Raw genomic sequence first — 19,824 nt, forward strand, 5'->3', positions numbered from 1 at the left:
ATTTTTACCACGGTGTTGGTTAAATACGTATCGCTTGAATTTTACTCACTGCATTTTATGGACGTCGAAAAATTAGATGTATTTCACGTAAAAGTAATGTAAATAATAGATACCAATATTTAAACAAAAAGTTTATGATTTCGCTTTTAAAATCATTTAGCATAACTATTTCAGTCCAACCTTGATTTGAAGCCATTTTTGCTATTTTTTTCTTTAAGAATATCACAGGAGCTAAAATGATGTTGAGTCTAATTTTCAAATCGAGCGCGGTGATGACGTACTACCAAGCCTTTCTCCTCCTTTAAATACCATCACGTGACCACAGTACATGACTAGCATAGTTGGTTCGAAAACTAAATTAATCGATTTATCTAATAATAGATACGTTTCGATAGGATTATTTTGTTTTATATTATTCTGGTATTGAAATGGATTTTTAGTAAGACCAATTAGTTAATAGTAAAAGAAGCTTAAAAACAAAAAGAAAATATGTAATACTAATTTAAAGTAAGTAGAATAGTTTAACTGTAATTTAAAAATAATCGATTGTTATAATCGATGATCATAACCTGTAAATCAGCTTCTTACATTTCTCACAATAAAAAGTGAAACGTGAAGAGCTTTCTTTCCCTCGAATTATTTTAGGCGGGTTTATTTATAATAATGTATTTCGTATTAACGTTTACTTAACTGCTCGAGGGTTGAAGTGCCGATGGTGCAATTAGAAAAAAAAAACAAGAAAGTGTCCTGTTCGAAATAAAAAGTGACCTGTGTTGTGTTGGTATATTTTTTAATGTGTCTTTAGGTCGGTACCATTTTTGGTGCATTATCTTGTATAATAATTATACAAGACAAATATTTTAAAGTCTCTAAATTCTACTAAATATATACATCGTTAATACTTTATATGCTTGTTTTATTTATATTATATGAGGATAATAATTACGTGATTCATAAGTTAATTAAAGTCGAATTATTTACGTGAACCGAGGACGTATCTTTCACGTGAAAACTAATATATACGTTCCCTAAAAGATACGTTAATCAACACGTATTTGCAACGCGAATTTCCCGAAACATTTTAGTGCTATTTAAGCACGTAATTTAAAGACGTATTTTCAATGTGACATTCCAATCAATTTTTCACGTGAAATTCACGTAAGCAATTTACGTATATTGGTGACAAATGTACCCAAAATTCACGTAATTAACACGTCGCGTCGGTCTGTTTGCTGGATAGTGACAAGCCAGTGAACTTTTGCTAAAATTTTGACATAAAAATGTCAATATGAGTATTTTAAAACATTGAAATTATAAACATTAATAAAACAAATATTAGCTCAAACAGCACAGTACGTTTTGAGTACGTACAATTTTGGTAATGTACGTACATGATGTTAAATGTACGTTTTAAGTAAGTACACTGGGGTACATACTAGTACTTACAGAAGAGTACGTACTTTTACGTCTTAAGTATGTACCATGGGAAGAGCTAAAGCATACTATTTATTATGCTAGGTTAGGTTAACCTAACCTAATTTATTTGGTTAGGAATTTTTCACCTCGAGTACAGTTTTGATGTGATAATTTATTGTAAGACAGTTTCATTTAGATTTTTTTTAATTATTTTTGGTGTTGGTGCTTACAGGGCCGCGCCAAGGCTTTTAATCGCCCCGGGGCAAGTAATTTTAGGCGCCCCTCCTTCCTTTGTACCTACGTAGGTTTTTGTAGCTTAGTGAATCGTTATGCGGTAGGTATACATACAAACTATTTTTTATGTGTTTGGAAAGTATCATCATCATCATAATCTAACCGTTATCGTCCACTGCTGAACATAGGTCTCCTCTAAGTTTCTCCATGTCTCCCTATCTTAAGCTACCAGCTATCCAGTTCTCGGTAGTTCTCTTTACATCGTCACCCCAGCGCTATTCCAATAACCTTCTAGTCTAACTGTTGTTCGGTGTTCTTGCCACATGACCTGCACATCTCCATTTATTTTTTGCTATATTTTTCAAGTTATATTGTGTTAAATATGTTATAACATATTATGTACAGTTATATTATTATATTATATATAGTTAAATGTAAATATATATTATAACTATTGAAATAATATGACAATGTCCACAGAAAAATCCAATATTATGTTTTTCACCAGGCATAGGTTGCGCGCACCGGGAAACGTAACCTCGAGTGGGCGTACTATACCAGTGGTGAATCAGTATAAGTATCTAGGGATAGTACTAGATAATAAACTTCTGTGGACTAAACATATTCAATACATCAAAGGTAAGTGTGAAAAAAAAATAAATATACTAAGGTGTATTACCAACAGAAAATGGGGTGCAGACCCCAAAACAGCTTTATTGTTCTACAATGCTTGTATTCGGTCAGTCGTGGACTATGGGTGTTGGATATATGGATCAGCAAGCAATACGAATTTAAAAATATTAGATCGGATACAATACAGATGCTTGAGAATATGTTTAAGTGCAATGGTATCCACTCCAACAAACGTTATGCTAGCAGAGTGTAATGAAATCCCATTAAATTTACGTAGACAATTTTTAGCTCAAAAATACTGCATAAAGCTAAGAAACACTGAGTCAGACCTTTTAACAAATCTGGCTTTATTAAACATGGAAAACTTAACTAGCAAATATTGGAGAATAAAAAATTCACCACCACTAACAGATGCATTCATTGAAACAAGGAATTATACAGATTTACACAACAGTAAATTATTACCAATTTATAAATTTCCGTATAAAACTTTGATAAAAAAACCAATAATCATAATTCCTAAATATACAGAATCAAATCATTTAAATAATATTTTAGTAAAATCTATACTGAGCGACTTTGTGGATTATACAGTAATTTACACAGATGGTTCTAAAAATCAAACAGGAGTAGGATGTGCTATGTATGTGCAAAATACCCATCAACATAATAATTATAAATTATCTAGTATTAGTAGTATTTTTACAGCTGAGATTATAGCCATCGAAAAAGCTCTAGAATGGATCAAAGAGAATAATATTGAAAAAGCTGTGATAATAACAGACTCCAGATCTGCAATATATGCAATTCAAAACACTGATTTTAATTCATACAAATCAAAAATTTTATGTAATATAAAAAATAATTTGTCTAAAGTGGAAGTAGTATTTATATGGGCAAAAGGGCATGCCGGTATACTGGGTAATGAGAAAGTGGATGAGTTGGCCAAAGATGCAATAAAAAATGGTGAGATCCTAACTCAGATCTTATCGACAGATGCAATAAATGACGTCAAAGATAGAATAAATAAAATATGGAAAAAACAATGGAAAAATATTTCAAGCATATCAAAAAATTTATATTTTTCTTTACATCAAGAACTTCCTCCGCCACCTGAATACATATTTAAGTATAACCTGCCAAAGCAAGATATTTCTACTATCGTCAGATTAAAAACTCGACACGGAAAATATGAGGCACATCTGCACAAATTAGGAATAGTTAATTCATCAGTCTGTTTTTGTGATAATGTTTCGATTAGAGATTTGAACCATATTTTCTTTGAATGCAAAATTAACAAGAGATATATAAATCAATTGTATTACAATTTACGACAAACACAAGTTCATTTTCCAATTAGTATAGAATATCTACTAAGTTGTCATAAAATGGAAATATTTAAATTACTCATAAACTACATGAAAGAAACAAATATAGTCATTTGAGTCAGATAGGTGGGAATATAACAAAACTAATAAATTGAGGTAAAAATAAAATAAAAATCTGTGGCTAACGGACCCGCATCCAAGCCATTTTTTCACACACACACACACACACACACACACACACACACACACACACACACACACACACACACACACACACACACACACACACACACACACACACACACACACACACACACACACACACACACACACACACACACACACACACACACACACACACACACACACACACACACACACACACACACACACACACACACACACACACACACACACACACACACACACACACACACACACACACACACACACACACACACACACACACACACACACACACACACACACACACACACACACACACACACACACACACACACACACACACACACACACACACACACACACACACACACACACACACACACACACACACACACACACACACACACACACACACACACACACACACACACACACACACACACACACACACACACACACACACACACACACACACACACACACACACACACACACACACACACACACACACACACACACACACACACACACACACACACACACACACACACACACACACACACACACACACACACACACACACACACACACACACACACACACACACACACACACACACACACACACACACACACACACACACACACACACACACACACACACACACACACACACACACACACACACACACACACACACACACACACACACACACACACACACACACACACACACACACACACACACACACACACACACACACACACACACACACACACACACACACACACACACACACACACACACACACACACACACACACACACACACACACACACACACACACACACACACACACACACACACACACACACACACACACACACACACACACACACACACACACACACACACACACACACACACACACACACACACACACACACACACACACACACACACACACACACACACACACACACACACACACACACACACACACACACACACACACACACACACACACACACACACACACACACACACACACACACACACACACACACACACACACACACACACACACACACACACACACACACACACACACACACACACACACACACACACACACACACACACACACACACACACACACACACACACACACACACACACACACACACACACACACACACACACACACACACACACACACACACACACACACACACACACACACACACACACACACACACACACACACACACACACACACACACACACACACACACACACACACACACACACACACACACACACACACACACACACACACACACACACACACACACACACACACACACACACACACACACACACACACACACACACACACACACACACACACACACACACACACACACACACACACACACACACACACACACACACACACACACACACACACACACACACACACACACACACACACACACACACACACACACACACACACACACACACACACACACACACACACACACACACACACACACACACACACACACACACACACACACACACACACACACACACACACACACACACACACACACACACACACACACACACACAGACACACACACACACACACACACACACACACACACACAGACACACACACACACACACAGACACACACACACACACACACACACACACACACACACACACACACACACACACACACACACACACACACACACACACACACACACACACACACACACACACACACACACACACACACACACACACACACACACACACACACACACACACACACACACACACACACACACACACACACACACACACACACACACACACACACACACACACACACACACACACACACACACACACACACACACACACACACACACACACACACACACACACACACACACACACACACACACACACACACACACACACACACACACACACACACACACACACACACACACACACACACACACACACACACACACACACACACACACACACACACACACACACACACACACACACACACACACACACACACACACACACACTCAAAGTACATCCCAATGGGGGGGTTACAACCCCAAACCCCCCCTGGTTACGCCTATGTTCAAAAGAAACTGCTTGTTTATTCTAAAGGCCTTTCCGCCCTCGGTAATAATGTAATCTTTCATTCTGCGTTTAAATTTTTCTAAAATATTTCTCAGGATTCGAAAAAAATTATATTACGATTCAAATGACAGTACTCTCGTGACGTAATCGCACCCTTAATATTTATTGGTTAGTCGATCTGGGTAACCGTAGTAATGTCTAAGAACCGTGGAGTGAGTCTACCTTCCGCGCTTCCTGGGCCCTGATTCTAATTCATTTCGACAGTCGCAATTTCATTTCGACACCGCCATGACAGCCGCAGAATATAGCGATTCTTATTCATTTCGATATTAGTTACAACTGGGGATATTAATCTTATCATGTTGAGACTGCTCAGAATTTGGGTTGGCGCTCCCGTTTATTGGAACTTGATAGTCTGGGAAAATTATCGAAAAAATGCCATTTTTGGGAAAAATTATTTACCAGCTATTTTATTGCTAAAATCGAATCTTAAGATTGCATATACAGTGCGTCCATAAAGTAACGCATAAATTCATTATTTCGTAAACCAGCGACATTAATGAAAAATCCTGAAACGGGTCGATTTTTATTTTTAGATTCAGATTTTTTGGCATATATATCATACTAGTGACGTCATCCATCTGGGCGCGATGACGTAATCGATGATTTTTTTAAATGAGAATGGTCATGTGATAGCTCATTTGAAAGGGTATTCAATTCTCTATTCACTAATATAAACATTTACCTAATTATTTATACAAGGTGTTCAAAAAACATTTTTTTAATTAAAATAATTGAAACAAAAAGAAGAATGTACGTAATTTATTTAATTGAAAATACGTTTTACTGTTGTCAGAAAACAGGAAAAAAATGTTTATTTGAGAAATAAATATTGTTTTTTGCTTAAATTCAATGTTAAAGCTGCCACCCACCTGTCGCTTGGCAGTTTGAACATTTCGTTTAAGCGAAAATCAATGTTTATTTGTCAAATAAAATTTTTTTCTGTTTACTGACAGTAGTAAAATGTATTTTGAATTAAATAATTACATTATATTCTTCTTTTTGTCTCACTTATTTTAATTAAAAAATGTTTTTTGAACACACTGTATAAATAATTATGTTAATGTTTATATTCTTGGATAGAGAATTGAATACCCTTTTAAATGAGCTATCATATGACCCCTATTCTCATTTAAAAAAATCATCGATTAAGTCATCACGCCCAGATGGATGACTTCACTAGTATGATATATATGCCAAAAAACCGTAATTTAAAAATAAAAATCGACGTGTTTCGGGAATTTTCCTTAAAGTAACCACTTTACGAAATAACGAAGTTATGCGTTACTTTATTAGTAATATGGGGTATGACAAGTCCGCAGAAGGTGTGTTATTTTATTTATAAACAAATTAGCACTTCTAAATCTTCTTTATTTTTCAATTAGTGGTCTGTAACTCCTAAAATTTTTCCTTTGAGCCAAAAACACTCAAATAAAAATTCACCGTAATTTAGTTCTGCACAAAGTTATTTTTTCTCCGATTGCCTTCAACAAAAATTTTACTCAGAAAATCCGAGTTTTCCCAAAAAATCTGCAATTTTCAATTAAAATTTTAGGGAAGTACCTAATTATTTATCAATAATTAAATAATTGATGACATGAAAGATTTATTATAGTAGATTATACAGAGGGGCTAAATTATGGAATAAATTCATTTCTTTAAAACGGACGATTTTGGAGCAAAATCCCGAAAGAGGTAGATTTTTATTTTTAAATTACAATTTTTTGGCATATATTTCTTACTAGTGACGTCATCCATCTGAGCGTGATGACGTAATCGATAATTTTGTTAATGGGAATAGGGGTCGTGTGGTAGGTCATTTGAAAGGGCGTTCAATTCTCTATTCAGTAATATAAACATTATTATCATTAGGTATTTATACAGGGTTGCCAAAAAAAATTTTTGAATTAAATTAATTGGCGCAAAAAGAATGTATGTAATTTATTTAACTCAAAATACATTGTACTGCTGTCAGAAAATAGAAGAAAAGGTTTATTTCACAAATAAGCATTTCTTTTCGCTTAAATTAAATCACAAACAGCCTCCCTCCTACCTATTGGCAGTTTGAACATTTAATTTAAGCTAAAAGCAATGTTTATTTGCAAAATAAACATTTTTTTCTATTTTCTGACAGCAATAGAATGTATTTTGAGTTAAATAAATTACATGCATTCTTCTTCTTGCGTCAATTAATTTAATTCAAACATTTTTTTGGCCTCCCTGTATAAATAATGATATTAATGTTTATAATACTGAATAGATAATTGAACGCCTTTGTAAATGAGCTACAACACGAACCCCTATTCCTATTTAAAAAAAATAATCGATTACGTCATCACGCTCGGATGGATGACGTCACTAGTTTGAAATATATGCCAAGAAATTTAATTTAAAAATAAAAATCGACCTGTTTCGGGATTTTTTTTTTAAATCGTCCATTTTAGAGAAAATGAATTTATTCCATAATTTAGCCCCTCTCTGTATATCAGGAGACCGGCGACAATCTAACCAATAGTTTAGCAATAATTAAAATGTTAATTAAAAAATTTCGGTCGAAATAATAACCAGAAAGATTATGATACACCAGAATAACTATGATTTTCGTATAAAAAAGCACTATACCTATTCAACGTTCCTTACAGGATTGAAATTGGACCATTTGAGCGGTCTCAGGAATGTTATAAAGAAACAATTTTTTGGCTTATAAACAAATAGAACCCCTCAGAAAATATTAGATTTAATTAAATTAAGTTAACGCTGTTGAAAAGGGCACGGCTTCTGTGTCCTTTACGAAGAAAAACAAATTGAATTGCGAGGAGTGATTCCAGGTATAACCGGTCAAATTTGACCGGCATTTGCGACAGAGTTATAAACAACAGGATTTTAATCTTTGAACCATTAGATACCTTTTAATTCCGGTCCTCTTTGTACATACAAATTTTCATATCTTCAAGACACTTATAACAAAAAAGATTTATGTCACTGTCACCAAATTATTTAATTATTGATAAATAATTACTTCCCTCAAATTTTAGTTGAAAATTAAAGATTTTGTTTGGAAAACCCGAATTTTCCGAGGAAAATTTCCGTCGAAGGAAATTGGAATAAATTATCAATGTGCAGAATTACTGTCAATTTTTATGTGAGTGTTTTGGTTTAAAGTTAAAATTTTCGGAGTTATAGAGCAATAATAAAAAAAGATTTCGGAGCACTAATTTGTTTATAAACAAAATAGCACACTTTCTGTGGACTTTGCACAGCTATATTACTAATATAGGAAGTCTTAAGATTTGATTTCAGCATGTCCAGCAATAAAATAGCTGGTAATTAATTTTTCTTGTTTTTTACTAATTTTCCCAGATTATTACCTTACATCTTTCATTGAGTTGATGATTCATGTTGTGGACATTCTCAATTATTATATTTCTAATTTAATACTATTCTATCTAATTCCTCAAAACAAGCAAATTTCAATTAAACCCAGCTATATTATAATACCTTTTGCTTTAGTTTTCCTTGCAAGAAATAAACAAAACACATCTAAACTAAACCTAACCTCGCTTTTGGCCAATCGTTCATCTCCGTGTCAAATAATTTCGACAGTCGAAATTATAATATCAACACCCTTTTTAAAGTCGCTATTAATTTCGATAGTCGCTATTTCATGACGTCACTTCGTTAGTTCAACTAAAATCCACAAGGCTCGCACAATCGCATTTCAACCGTCGCCATATTGAAAGCGACTTGTTTAGTGTCGAAATTTGATTTAGAATCAGGGGCCTGGCGACAAGATCTCATGGACTGGTTTATGACATCTCTTTCTAACACATCGAGAAAGATGACATTAAGTGTGAGCATAGGTAGGGAAGGCCCACGGTTCTTAGACTATACTACGGTAGCCTAAATCGACTAACCAATGAACATTAAGGGCGCGATTACGTCACGAGAGTTTAGTAATTTGAATCATAATATGATTAATCGGTATTTTTTGTATGGAAAATAGTAAAGATAGTTATGAAATAAAGATATTTAGTGGATTATAATACCTAATTATGAAAAACTTTTTATTTTTGTGTGGTCTGGTACCCCTACCACAGTGGGATAGAAATCTTGAGCTTCCCTGGCCCCTTTCGCTTGGAGGTGCTGTGCTAGGTGCTAGTGTGCTAGTAGTCACAAACACGAAACACATCAACAAGTCACGTTCGTAAGAGTTCGTTGCGCATGATTCATTTTCCGTCATTTTGTTTATGATTTTGTCCTGTTTTGTTTTTTTTTTAAATAGAGGTAATTTTATGACCAGTGATATGGCTAAGACAGATAGACTATTATTGAAATGGAACAACATACAATAATATGTAGAACATGTTGTGTTGGTGGTTGTACCTTCTCCACATCGTTTACGTTTTCCAGAGATGAAATGGACATGTTCTTGGAAGGGTTGAAACTTATTCAAAGTAATAAATTAAGTAAGTATACACCACTTTATCTTTACAACAGTTTTCGTGTTTGTTCTAGGCATTTTAAAGAAGATTTTAAGATACATGAGAGTTCGAACAAGAGGAATTACCAAAGGGGCCATCCCAAGCTCATTTTTACCACCACTAGGTAAGAACCACATAGGACAACTAATTCAATTTTAATAGAGCTAAAAGTTAGCCAACACCTATCGAGTAAAGTACATATCCAACAATTAAAATGCTTTGGATCAATCAAATTACAGGAATATGCAAAAGACCTATGCATGAGTTAAAAGAAATGACCAGAGACAGAGATCTTTTTAGACAGACAATATATGACATCACGTCGACCACTACACTCCCTCCTGGGGGTCAGGATTGAAGAGAGAGGTAAGAACTGTACCTCTTAGCAAATATTTTCTGAGACTCAACTGTCTACACTACAATCACAATAAAGATACACTAGAAATAAACAAGCACGAGGAGCACTCCCAAATTATGATTTGGGAGTGCTCCTTGAACATTCAACATGTCTTGTTTTGTTTATTTTTATACAGTAGAACCCCGATTATCCAGGTGCGGAATATCCGTGCTGCGGATATCCATGCTATGATTTTCTATTACTCAAATTGCATTTTTGAGGTTTTATCAAAATATCTTCATCGTAAATTACTCAACGGAAACTCTATATGCCGAAAGAGAGACTCATAATGATTTATTTTACCTGTTATATTTTTATGATTGGTACATATGCATGTGTATACATACATATCTGTATGTCGGAGGTAAAGGGCACTATGTCCATTTTTGTCAATATTGGGATTATACTGCAGTTATAATGAACTTTTAATTCTCCACACAGAGGTATAAAGCACTCTGTCCTACTTTATAAAATAACAAAGGTAAGCACTTTATAAAAGGTATCATGTCACATTTTATTTAGAGGCAGAGGGCACCATGTGGACATGTAAGCTTATACCTTTGTGCATGATACTATGCCTTTGTGTACATTGCTTTACAAATCCAGTATTAAACAAGCAGGGTAATGTTACACTTTACCCTGTAATGTTTGTCATGAAGGAGAAACAAATTAAAGTTTAACATTGTATAATGCATTTTTAGTAAACATCTAGTACCATGACCCAATAGATCTTGAAGAGGTAAATAGCACTATGTCCACTATATTGTGTTTCAATTTTTTTTATTAAAAATAAATCAAGTTTAGTATCACAATATGTGTTTTAAATAATACAATTTTGAAAGATAATAATCTTAAAAATAAATTAGACAAGGGGTTGTGACATAATGAGTATTAGCATAAGTACATCCTGTAAAATTACGCTTCTCCTGTAAAATTACAAATTTGTGACATAATGCCCTTTACCTCTGGCATACAGATATGTATTATACATAGGAAATACATGTTTGGATTATCCGTGCCACCTCTGGCCTGAGGAGCACGGATAATTGGGGTTCTACTGTATAGTACATTTTTATTGTAATTGTAATGTAGATAGTTGTGTCTCAGATTAGCAGATCGACGTTTTAAAATCATCAAATCTCTTACTTGACTTTTAGTAATTGTGTTCCTAAAATCTGCCTTAGTAATTATATCCCTAAAATCTGTCTTATTTTTAATACAACTATTTTGAAGATATATATACACCGTTCTTACCGTATATACACCGTTCTTAGGCATCAACGCCCTTCGGTAGGGATCTATGGAGGAGTATCACCAAGCCGCAAGCCCTTAACCCTTGCCGTACCGCTTCTCCATAAGCCGATCAGATGCCAGTTTATTCCAGACCAAGCCGTAGACTCTATCGAGTTTTATACTACAGCGTCGGCCTTTTAATAATTTCTTGACCTGGCTGAGGCTTGAACCATCGATCGCAAACCACTATACTTGTCAATCGACTGCGCCTTTGCCAACTGGACCGTCTAGACTGACATTTTGAAGATAATTATTGTAATACTACTATTCCATTATTAGAAATTTTGTTGGGATTTCTCCGCAATATATTACTTATTTGAGTTCATTTCTGATAATAATAAAGGTCCAGATATTTATGTTTTACTCAAATAGATTTATTTATTTGTCATGTTTTATAATTATTGTATTTAAATTTCAGATTATCAGGATGAAAAGGCTACTGAAGAATCTCAATTTATTGACATGCATGGTAATATGTTATAAAGTACTTCCACTCTAACTTTTCCCATGCACGAAATTATTGACGAACTACTATTCATACAAGGTCTCTTTTTAACTCACAGACACTCTGAGAGTAGTACATATCAATGCCACACATCAATGTATGTTTCGCTTTATTTTTTGATATCAACGCATGTGAAAAGTCAGAGTGGAAGAACTATAAAAATATACCTTACCTACATTCTAAATTGTAATAATTTTGCTTTTCATTCACAGTCATTTATTTCGAGCTTCTGTCATATGTCCTATAATCCATGTATATTAATATTTTACACAGATTAGCTTAGTTTCGAGCATCCATCATAGGAATCTCATATAATATTAATATAATCTGTGTATAATATTAATATACATGAGTTATAGGACATATGACAGAAGTTCGAAATAAATGACTGTGAATGAAAAGCCCTATTATTACAATTGAGAATGTAGGTGAGGTATATTTTTATAGTTCTTATAATATTATAATATGTATTATGCTCATATAATGATATTATCCACTGTACTGAAAGGTAAAAATTTTAACCCACAAATCAACTTTTTTCAGGAAGTAGAGAAAACGTTCCACTTAAGTAATTTGGTGAGGAATTAACCTCATCAAAACAAACGTATATATCAATAATTGAACTATAAAGTAATGAAAACAATTATTAGGTTAATTCCTCACCAAATTACAAACATCTTTTCTACTTCATGAAAAAAGTTGATTTGTGATAAATACAGTAAATCCTCTGTTAACTGAAACATTGCTTAACCGAAATGGGTCAATAGTTACAGTTTCAATAATTACGTCAATAAAAGGTAAATTTTTATATCAAAACAGAAATAATTCAATGTTAATTTGTCAACATTGCTTTCATACAACTAAAATATGCAATTTATTTATTTATTTATACAGGGTGCCTGCTTAACTTGGAACCATATGGGAAACTTTTGTAATATCAATTTTACGAAAAAAAGTCATTCTTTATAAAGTGCTCTGCATAGTCTAAAACCTACGATGCAATCATCAGAAATCAAATTTTGTCAATAATATACAAGGTATGTCAAAAAATATTAATATCGCTCAAGAGCAAACTACCTTTATATTTCAAAATATCAAAAAATTTTATTATGGAAAGTTATTTGTAATTAAAAACCATATTCAAATATGCAATAACAGCCTTCTACATGAAAAAAAAATTCTGAGATTTTCCTAAATTACTGATTCCAAACATCATTTTTATTTATTAGACCTGTAATAACTCTTTTATTAATAATTTTAGGAAAAAAAGTTATTCTTCATAAAAATCTGTGCATGGTCTAAACCTCAAGATGCAACCATCAGTTATCCAAGTTTGTTAATTTTATACGAGGTGTGTCAAATAATATGACTTTAGAAAGAATTCTTTCTATATTCTTTCTAAATTCATAGTATTTGACACACCTCGTATAAAACTAACAAACTTGGAAAACTGATGGTTTTATCTTGAGGTTTAGACCATGCAGAGATTTTTATGAAGAATAAGTGTTTTCCTAAAATTTTTAATAAAAGAGTTATTACATGTCTAATAAATAAAAATGATGTTCGGAATCGGTAATTTAAGAAAATCTCAGAATTTTTTTTTCACGTAGAAGGCTGTTATTGCATATTTGAATATGGTTTTTAATTATAAATAACTTTTCATAATAAAATTTTTTGATATTTTGAAATATAAAGGTAGTTTGCTCTTGAGCGAAATTAATATTTTTTGACATACCTGATGATTGCATCTTAGGTTTTACACTATGCAGAGCACTTTATAAAGAATGACTTTTTTCGTAAAATTGATATTAAAAAAGTTTCCCATATGGTTCCAAGTTACGCAGACACCCTGTATACGGGATTACCCCCATTACAAAACATACAGTATAAAATCAATATATGTAATATCTACTAAACTAGAGTAAAATAAATCTTAATTACACATTAAACAAAAACGAAATATTAATAGTTATCCATTACACATATTACATCTATTACACAAATCAGTTAAAATAAACAAAAAAGTACTATTCTGCAGTACTTAGTAAAGTATTATTCTGAATTTACATAGTAAAGAAAATATTACAAAATCACCTCATAGTATTTTTTAATGTCAACTGTGACCAAGAATACTATGTAATTTGATATAAGAAGAATACAAAAACACTTATTTTTAACCGAAATTCTTGTTATCTGAAACAGCCTCCCCCCAATTATTTCGGTTAACAGAGGTTTTACTCTATGCAAATGCATATCAAAAGTATTTAAAAATAAAACAAAACATTAAATATAACATTTTTGTTTAATACATTTTTTCTTTACATAAAAACAAATGAAATGACACAAAAACTTATAGATATTGTAATTAAGAATCTAAAACATTATAGTATGAATTTATATTAAATTCTTTTATTAAACATTAGGAGGTCCTAAAGAACAAAAGCGGGATTGTCCACAATTTGAAGATTTTTTGTACTTTTATGATTTTCTGTATACAGTGAGGACGTTTGAGTTGGAATAAATTAATTTTCTCGAGAATGGCTGACTATGGAGATAAATCCGGAAACCTTTTCGAATTATTTCGATGGTCGATTTTTATTTTTAAATTGTAATTTTTTATCATTTATCATAATCCCCGTGACGTCATCCGTCTGGGCGTGATGACGTAATTGACTATTTTTTTTTAAATGAGAATAGGGGTCGTGTGATAGTTCATTCGAAAGGTTCTCCAATGCTCTATTCACTAATATAAACATTAATATAATTATTTATAATGTCAAACAAATTTTTTTTGAATTAAATTAATTGAGATAAAAAGAAGAATGTTTACAATTTATTTAATTCGAAATAGGTACATTTTACTATTTCCAAAAACAGGAAAAAATGTTTATTTGATAAATAAATATTGTTTATCGCTTAAATTAAATATTAAAGTGCCAACCACCTGCCTTTTGGTAGTTTGAACGTTTAATTTAAGCGAAAAACAATATTTATTTATCAAATAAACATATTTTCTCTGCTTTAGGGCAACAGTAAAATGTATTTTGAATTAAATAAATTGTAAACATTCTTCATTTTGTCTCAATTAATTTATGTAATTAAAAAAAATTTGGGCACACTGTATAAACAATTATGTTAATGTTTATATTAGTGAATATAGAATTGATTAGCCTTTCGAATGAGTTATCACGCGACCCCTATTTCCATTTAAAAAATTCAATGATTACGTTATTATGCTCAGATGGATGGCGTTAGAAATTTCCCACCGAGAAAATTAATTTATTCCAACTCAAATGTCCTCACTGTATAAGTAAAATCGAATTTATAGCATAAAATTTTATGCTTATCATATTTTTTGCCTACATTTTTTACAAAAAGTGTGTCTGCATTTTTTAAATAATTTCAATTTACAGCTAATATTTTCATTTTGTTTTTAGCAAATAAAATTGTGTTTTTCATTTACTGGACTCGTATGAATCTCAATCATTATTTTTATTGTTTTACATATTTCCTTCTTTGCCAACCATTTTCCATCAACTCCCAAATTTAGGTCTCTCACAATTGCTTCATCCTTTTTTATCTTGCGCCATTCTGATCCACTGTTTGCCTGCCACTGTTCTTATGCCATCTACCCATCTCTTTTGAGTCTTCCCATGCTTATTTCGTCTTGCTTGGTCTCTATTCTACAATTCTCTCTATCCACCTGCTATCATTATAATTGACTGTGTGACCAGCCCAACATCATTTCATTTTTTAAATTTCTTCCATGATATCCCTGATACAGTCTCCAATTCGTATGTACAAACTGGTAGTATGCATGTGTTATACAGCTATGTTTATAGAAATGGGGGTGTTGTTTAAAATACATTCTAGTTCACCAAAAGCGGCCCATCCCAGTTGTGTTTTTCTAATTTCAGCATCTGGATTTGGTTTTCACAGTCTGATGACGTGGCCTGTGTATACATAATGTTCAACATTCAGTTAGTTCTTGGACATGTTTCTAATAAAAATATGTTTTCAAATGGTTTAATTATGATCCGTTGATGTTTATGCACCTTTTCCATTTTAATTTCTTAAAAATATCTTCTAGTTGTAGAGTAAGGGGAATAGTTTGGGAGAAATGGTGCCTCCTTATCTCACTCTCTGTTGTAGATAGTTACATAGTTCACTTTTATTATGCATGCTTATATATTTTACTTTTCTCTTTATTATTTAAGTTGATGATTTTATACACATGATGACATTATAATATAGATGAAAAATAAAGCTCATAACATTCACCCTTTCAGTCACCATGTTCGTTTAAATGAACACCAAATTCCCGTTTTTTACATTGAATCACCGTAATCGTCTCTGTACGTTGTACTAGGCTAGGCATAATAATGTTTATGGGTAAAATTTTTTGTTTATAAATCTTTAAAAACATCATATATTTCAACCTCAAAGTTTTAAATGTTTATCTTTGCAAACAAAAACTCATAACTGAAAGGGTTAAGGCGCGCGCGCGCACCCCCCCCCCCCCCACACACACACACACCACACACACACATTTGGGTAATTTGCGCCTAACAAATCGATGATACATCAGTTAAGTGGAGCTGGACTAAAGTGCCTCACACGGTTCAGCAATATTCGGTAAATATTTCATATGAGGGTTCTTTATCCCTGCACTCTCACATGGCAATCATTTTGACGATTCTATAGCACATCAGCGTGCTGTGGGAGGGGTGGAGGAAAGCCTGGGGAGCATTGGAGCTCGAAGGAGTGGTCCCTGATTTACTCAGACCAATCCTTCTCACCCCAATGAATTGTATGCCTGAATGGCCATATGGGCATGCAAGTCTCTACAGGTGTGTTTACTTTTTGCTTGCTTGCTCGTGAGTAATTCCATTTATCATTTAGTAGGTCAGAGTCAATAGATGCCTAGGCTCAAAATGGGACCCATTTCCATTGAGTATAACGTGGATCCCTGCACAAGGATATACGTGAAGACCAGAATGGTAGCAGTCACGTATAAAATATATCTATGATATGATACTTCTGTAATTCCATACAAATTTTGATTGCTCAAGTAATTTTATAAAGTAATTTACAGAAATAAATAACTTTTTAAGAATATCTGTTTTATTTTTCTGTTTTCAAAAGGACAAAAGTGTTTTAATGTAGTGGAAGACAGATACAGCCATAAAAATAAAAACTTATCCTGTACCAAAACGTATGAGTCTCTCGTCTCTCTAATGATACATTTTTATTTATAATATATAAATGTAAATGTTTTCGGCTGTAAATTAAAAAGTATGTTTTGAATGTGAATGAAAAATAAATGTAGTCGTAAAATAACAAGTAAAAACTTATTTTAGGCCAAAAAATATAAAATATTCTCTCTGACCAAAAATATAGAATAATACACTTATGCATTTTTATATTATAAAAATGCAAAATGTTCTTTATATTGTGTATACTATATTTTTGGCCAAAGAATATATTTTTTGGTATAGAATAAGTTTTATTTGTTAAATTTACGACTATATTTTTCATTCACATTCAAAACATACTTTTTGAATTTACTGCCGAAAATTCAGATACTAATTTTTGAATTTGGCTTCCATACTGGCCCACTCAGTTGGCTATATACCAGCCCATTCACCAGGGGCGCTCTAAACTAAAATTCAGAACATAATTTTTTTATAATGCATAAGTGCATATATTTTTGGTCAGAGAATATATTTTTTGGCATAGAATGTTTTTATTTGTTATTTTACAACTATATTTTTCATTCACATTCAAAACATACTTTTTGAATTTACTGCCAAAAATTCAGATCCTAATTTTTGAATTTGGCGCTCATACTGGCCCACTCAGTTGGCTGTATACCAGCCCACTCACCAGGGGGCGCTCTTAACTAAAATTCAAAACAATTTTTGAATTTGCTGCCTAAATTCTTTTTGATTAAAATGAATAGCCAACGTTCGCAGAAGAAGAAATTTATTGAATTTCCCGCCGGCTGGGTCCATCCACCAGATGGCGCCCGAAACTCTCCCCCAGATGTTAACACGGTGCTTGCACTACTAGAGGTTTGTTCCAACACGACTGAGAACCGTACATGTAACCCATGTAACGATCACCGTCCTGCACAGTAGCATGGAACGTATTATTTCGATCCCATGGAACGATAATTATCTATTAACGAAACGTCAATGTGACGGTTCTTGGTCGTGTTGGAACAAACCTTAGGTAGTATTCAGTCAGACATGTAGACGATGATACAATACTCTTTGCGGACAGCAGAGAAGGGCTGCAACGTTTGGTTTATCGCACTGCACAATACTGTGAAGGCCCCGTCTCACCATCAAATAATTGACAGTTATTTGATCAAACTTGACAGTCAAACTTGACTAGTGACACAAACTATACATACTAACTGTCACTTTGTGTCACTAACTGTCAAGTTTGATCAAATTAACTGTCAATTATTTGATGGTGAGACGGGGCCTTCAGAAGTATGAAATGGCTCTGAACAAAAAAAAAACAAAACTCGTGATTGTCAGTAAGCACAAGAATGAAGACAAAACAATCTACGTTAAAGGAAAAGCTTTAGAGAACGTATGGTTCTTTTCATGAGCATTTTTCAGTGCGTCACAGTTTTTCGATTTCTCTCTAACGCATTAAATTGTATGTGACAGAAAAAACGCACGTCGTTGATTACATTTCGTCGGTGACATAACATTGAATCTAGTTGTCAATAGATGGCGCTAATAATATAATATTAAATAATTATACGCTGTGGGCTCGTACGTAGAGGGGATATTTATAAATTCGCGAGCGCCAGTAGTGACAAGTCTGTAAACGTTTACCGGAAAGACATAAATGTCAAAGTGATTAATTTAAAATTAAAAACATTAATTATAAAAAATATTAGTTGGTCAAAGCTGTGGTATATATTTTTACCTTAATATATTTACGTTTTAAATACTGAATTTACGTTTTTTTAATGTTCCGTAATATGTAATTATAAATTAATCTATATTAATCTTAGCGCCATCTATGTCTTACTAGTCCAGGGCGCATCTGTTTTGAGATGGACGTTGAGAGGTGACTCAAATTTTT

At 33.4% G+C, this 19,824-nt stretch overlaps 1 protein-coding gene across 8 annotated transcripts; it reads left to right on the plus strand.

Annotated features, from left to right (window-relative positions):
* Window positions 1-9,927: 9,927 nt before the first annotated feature.
* Window positions 9,928-17,833, plus strand: LOC126878986 (uncharacterized). Of its 8 annotated transcripts, none has more exons than XM_050641862.1 (4): window positions 9,928-10,495; window positions 10,539-10,646; window positions 12,631-12,681; window positions 17,623-17,833. In XM_050641862.1, exons 1-4 carry the CDS (start codon window positions 10,375-10,377, stop codon window positions 17,634-17,636), a joined length of 294 nt encoding a protein of 97 aa, XP_050497819.1. In that variant the 5' UTR covers window positions 9,928-10,374; the 3' UTR covers window positions 17,637-17,833. The 8 variants fall into 8 exon arrangements, 6 of the variants coding, with proteins under 6 accessions (XP_050497819.1, XP_050497818.1, XP_050497816.1 ...); XM_050641861.1 differs by having other exon boundaries at window positions 9,930-10,495; window positions 17,620-17,833; XM_050641859.1 differs by lacking the exon at window positions 12,631-12,681 and adding an exon at window positions 10,762-10,888 and having other exon boundaries at window positions 10,125-10,495.
* Window positions 17,834-19,824: the final 1,991 nt, after the last annotated feature.

Source organism: Diabrotica virgifera, chromosome 1 (assembly GCF_917563875.1).
Source record: "Diabrotica virgifera virgifera chromosome 1, PGI_DIABVI_V3a".
NCBI lineage: Eukaryota > Metazoa > Arthropoda > Insecta > Coleoptera > Chrysomelidae > Diabrotica > Diabrotica virgifera.

Bases quoted from the DNA above. Each gene is read 5' to 3' on its own strand.
- LOC126878986 (XM_050641859.1), top strand. From the start codon at position 10,375: ATGGAACAACATACAATAATATGTAGAACATGTTGTGTTGGTGGTTGT. The intron at 10,496-10,538 runs GTAATAAATTAA...TCTTTACAACAG, and splicing joins AGGGTTGAAACTTATTCAAA to TTTTCGTGTTTGTTCTAGGC. The intron at 10,647-10,761 runs GTAAGAACCACA...ATCAAATTACAG, and splicing joins CTCATTTTTACCACCACTAG to GAATATGCAAAAGACCTATG.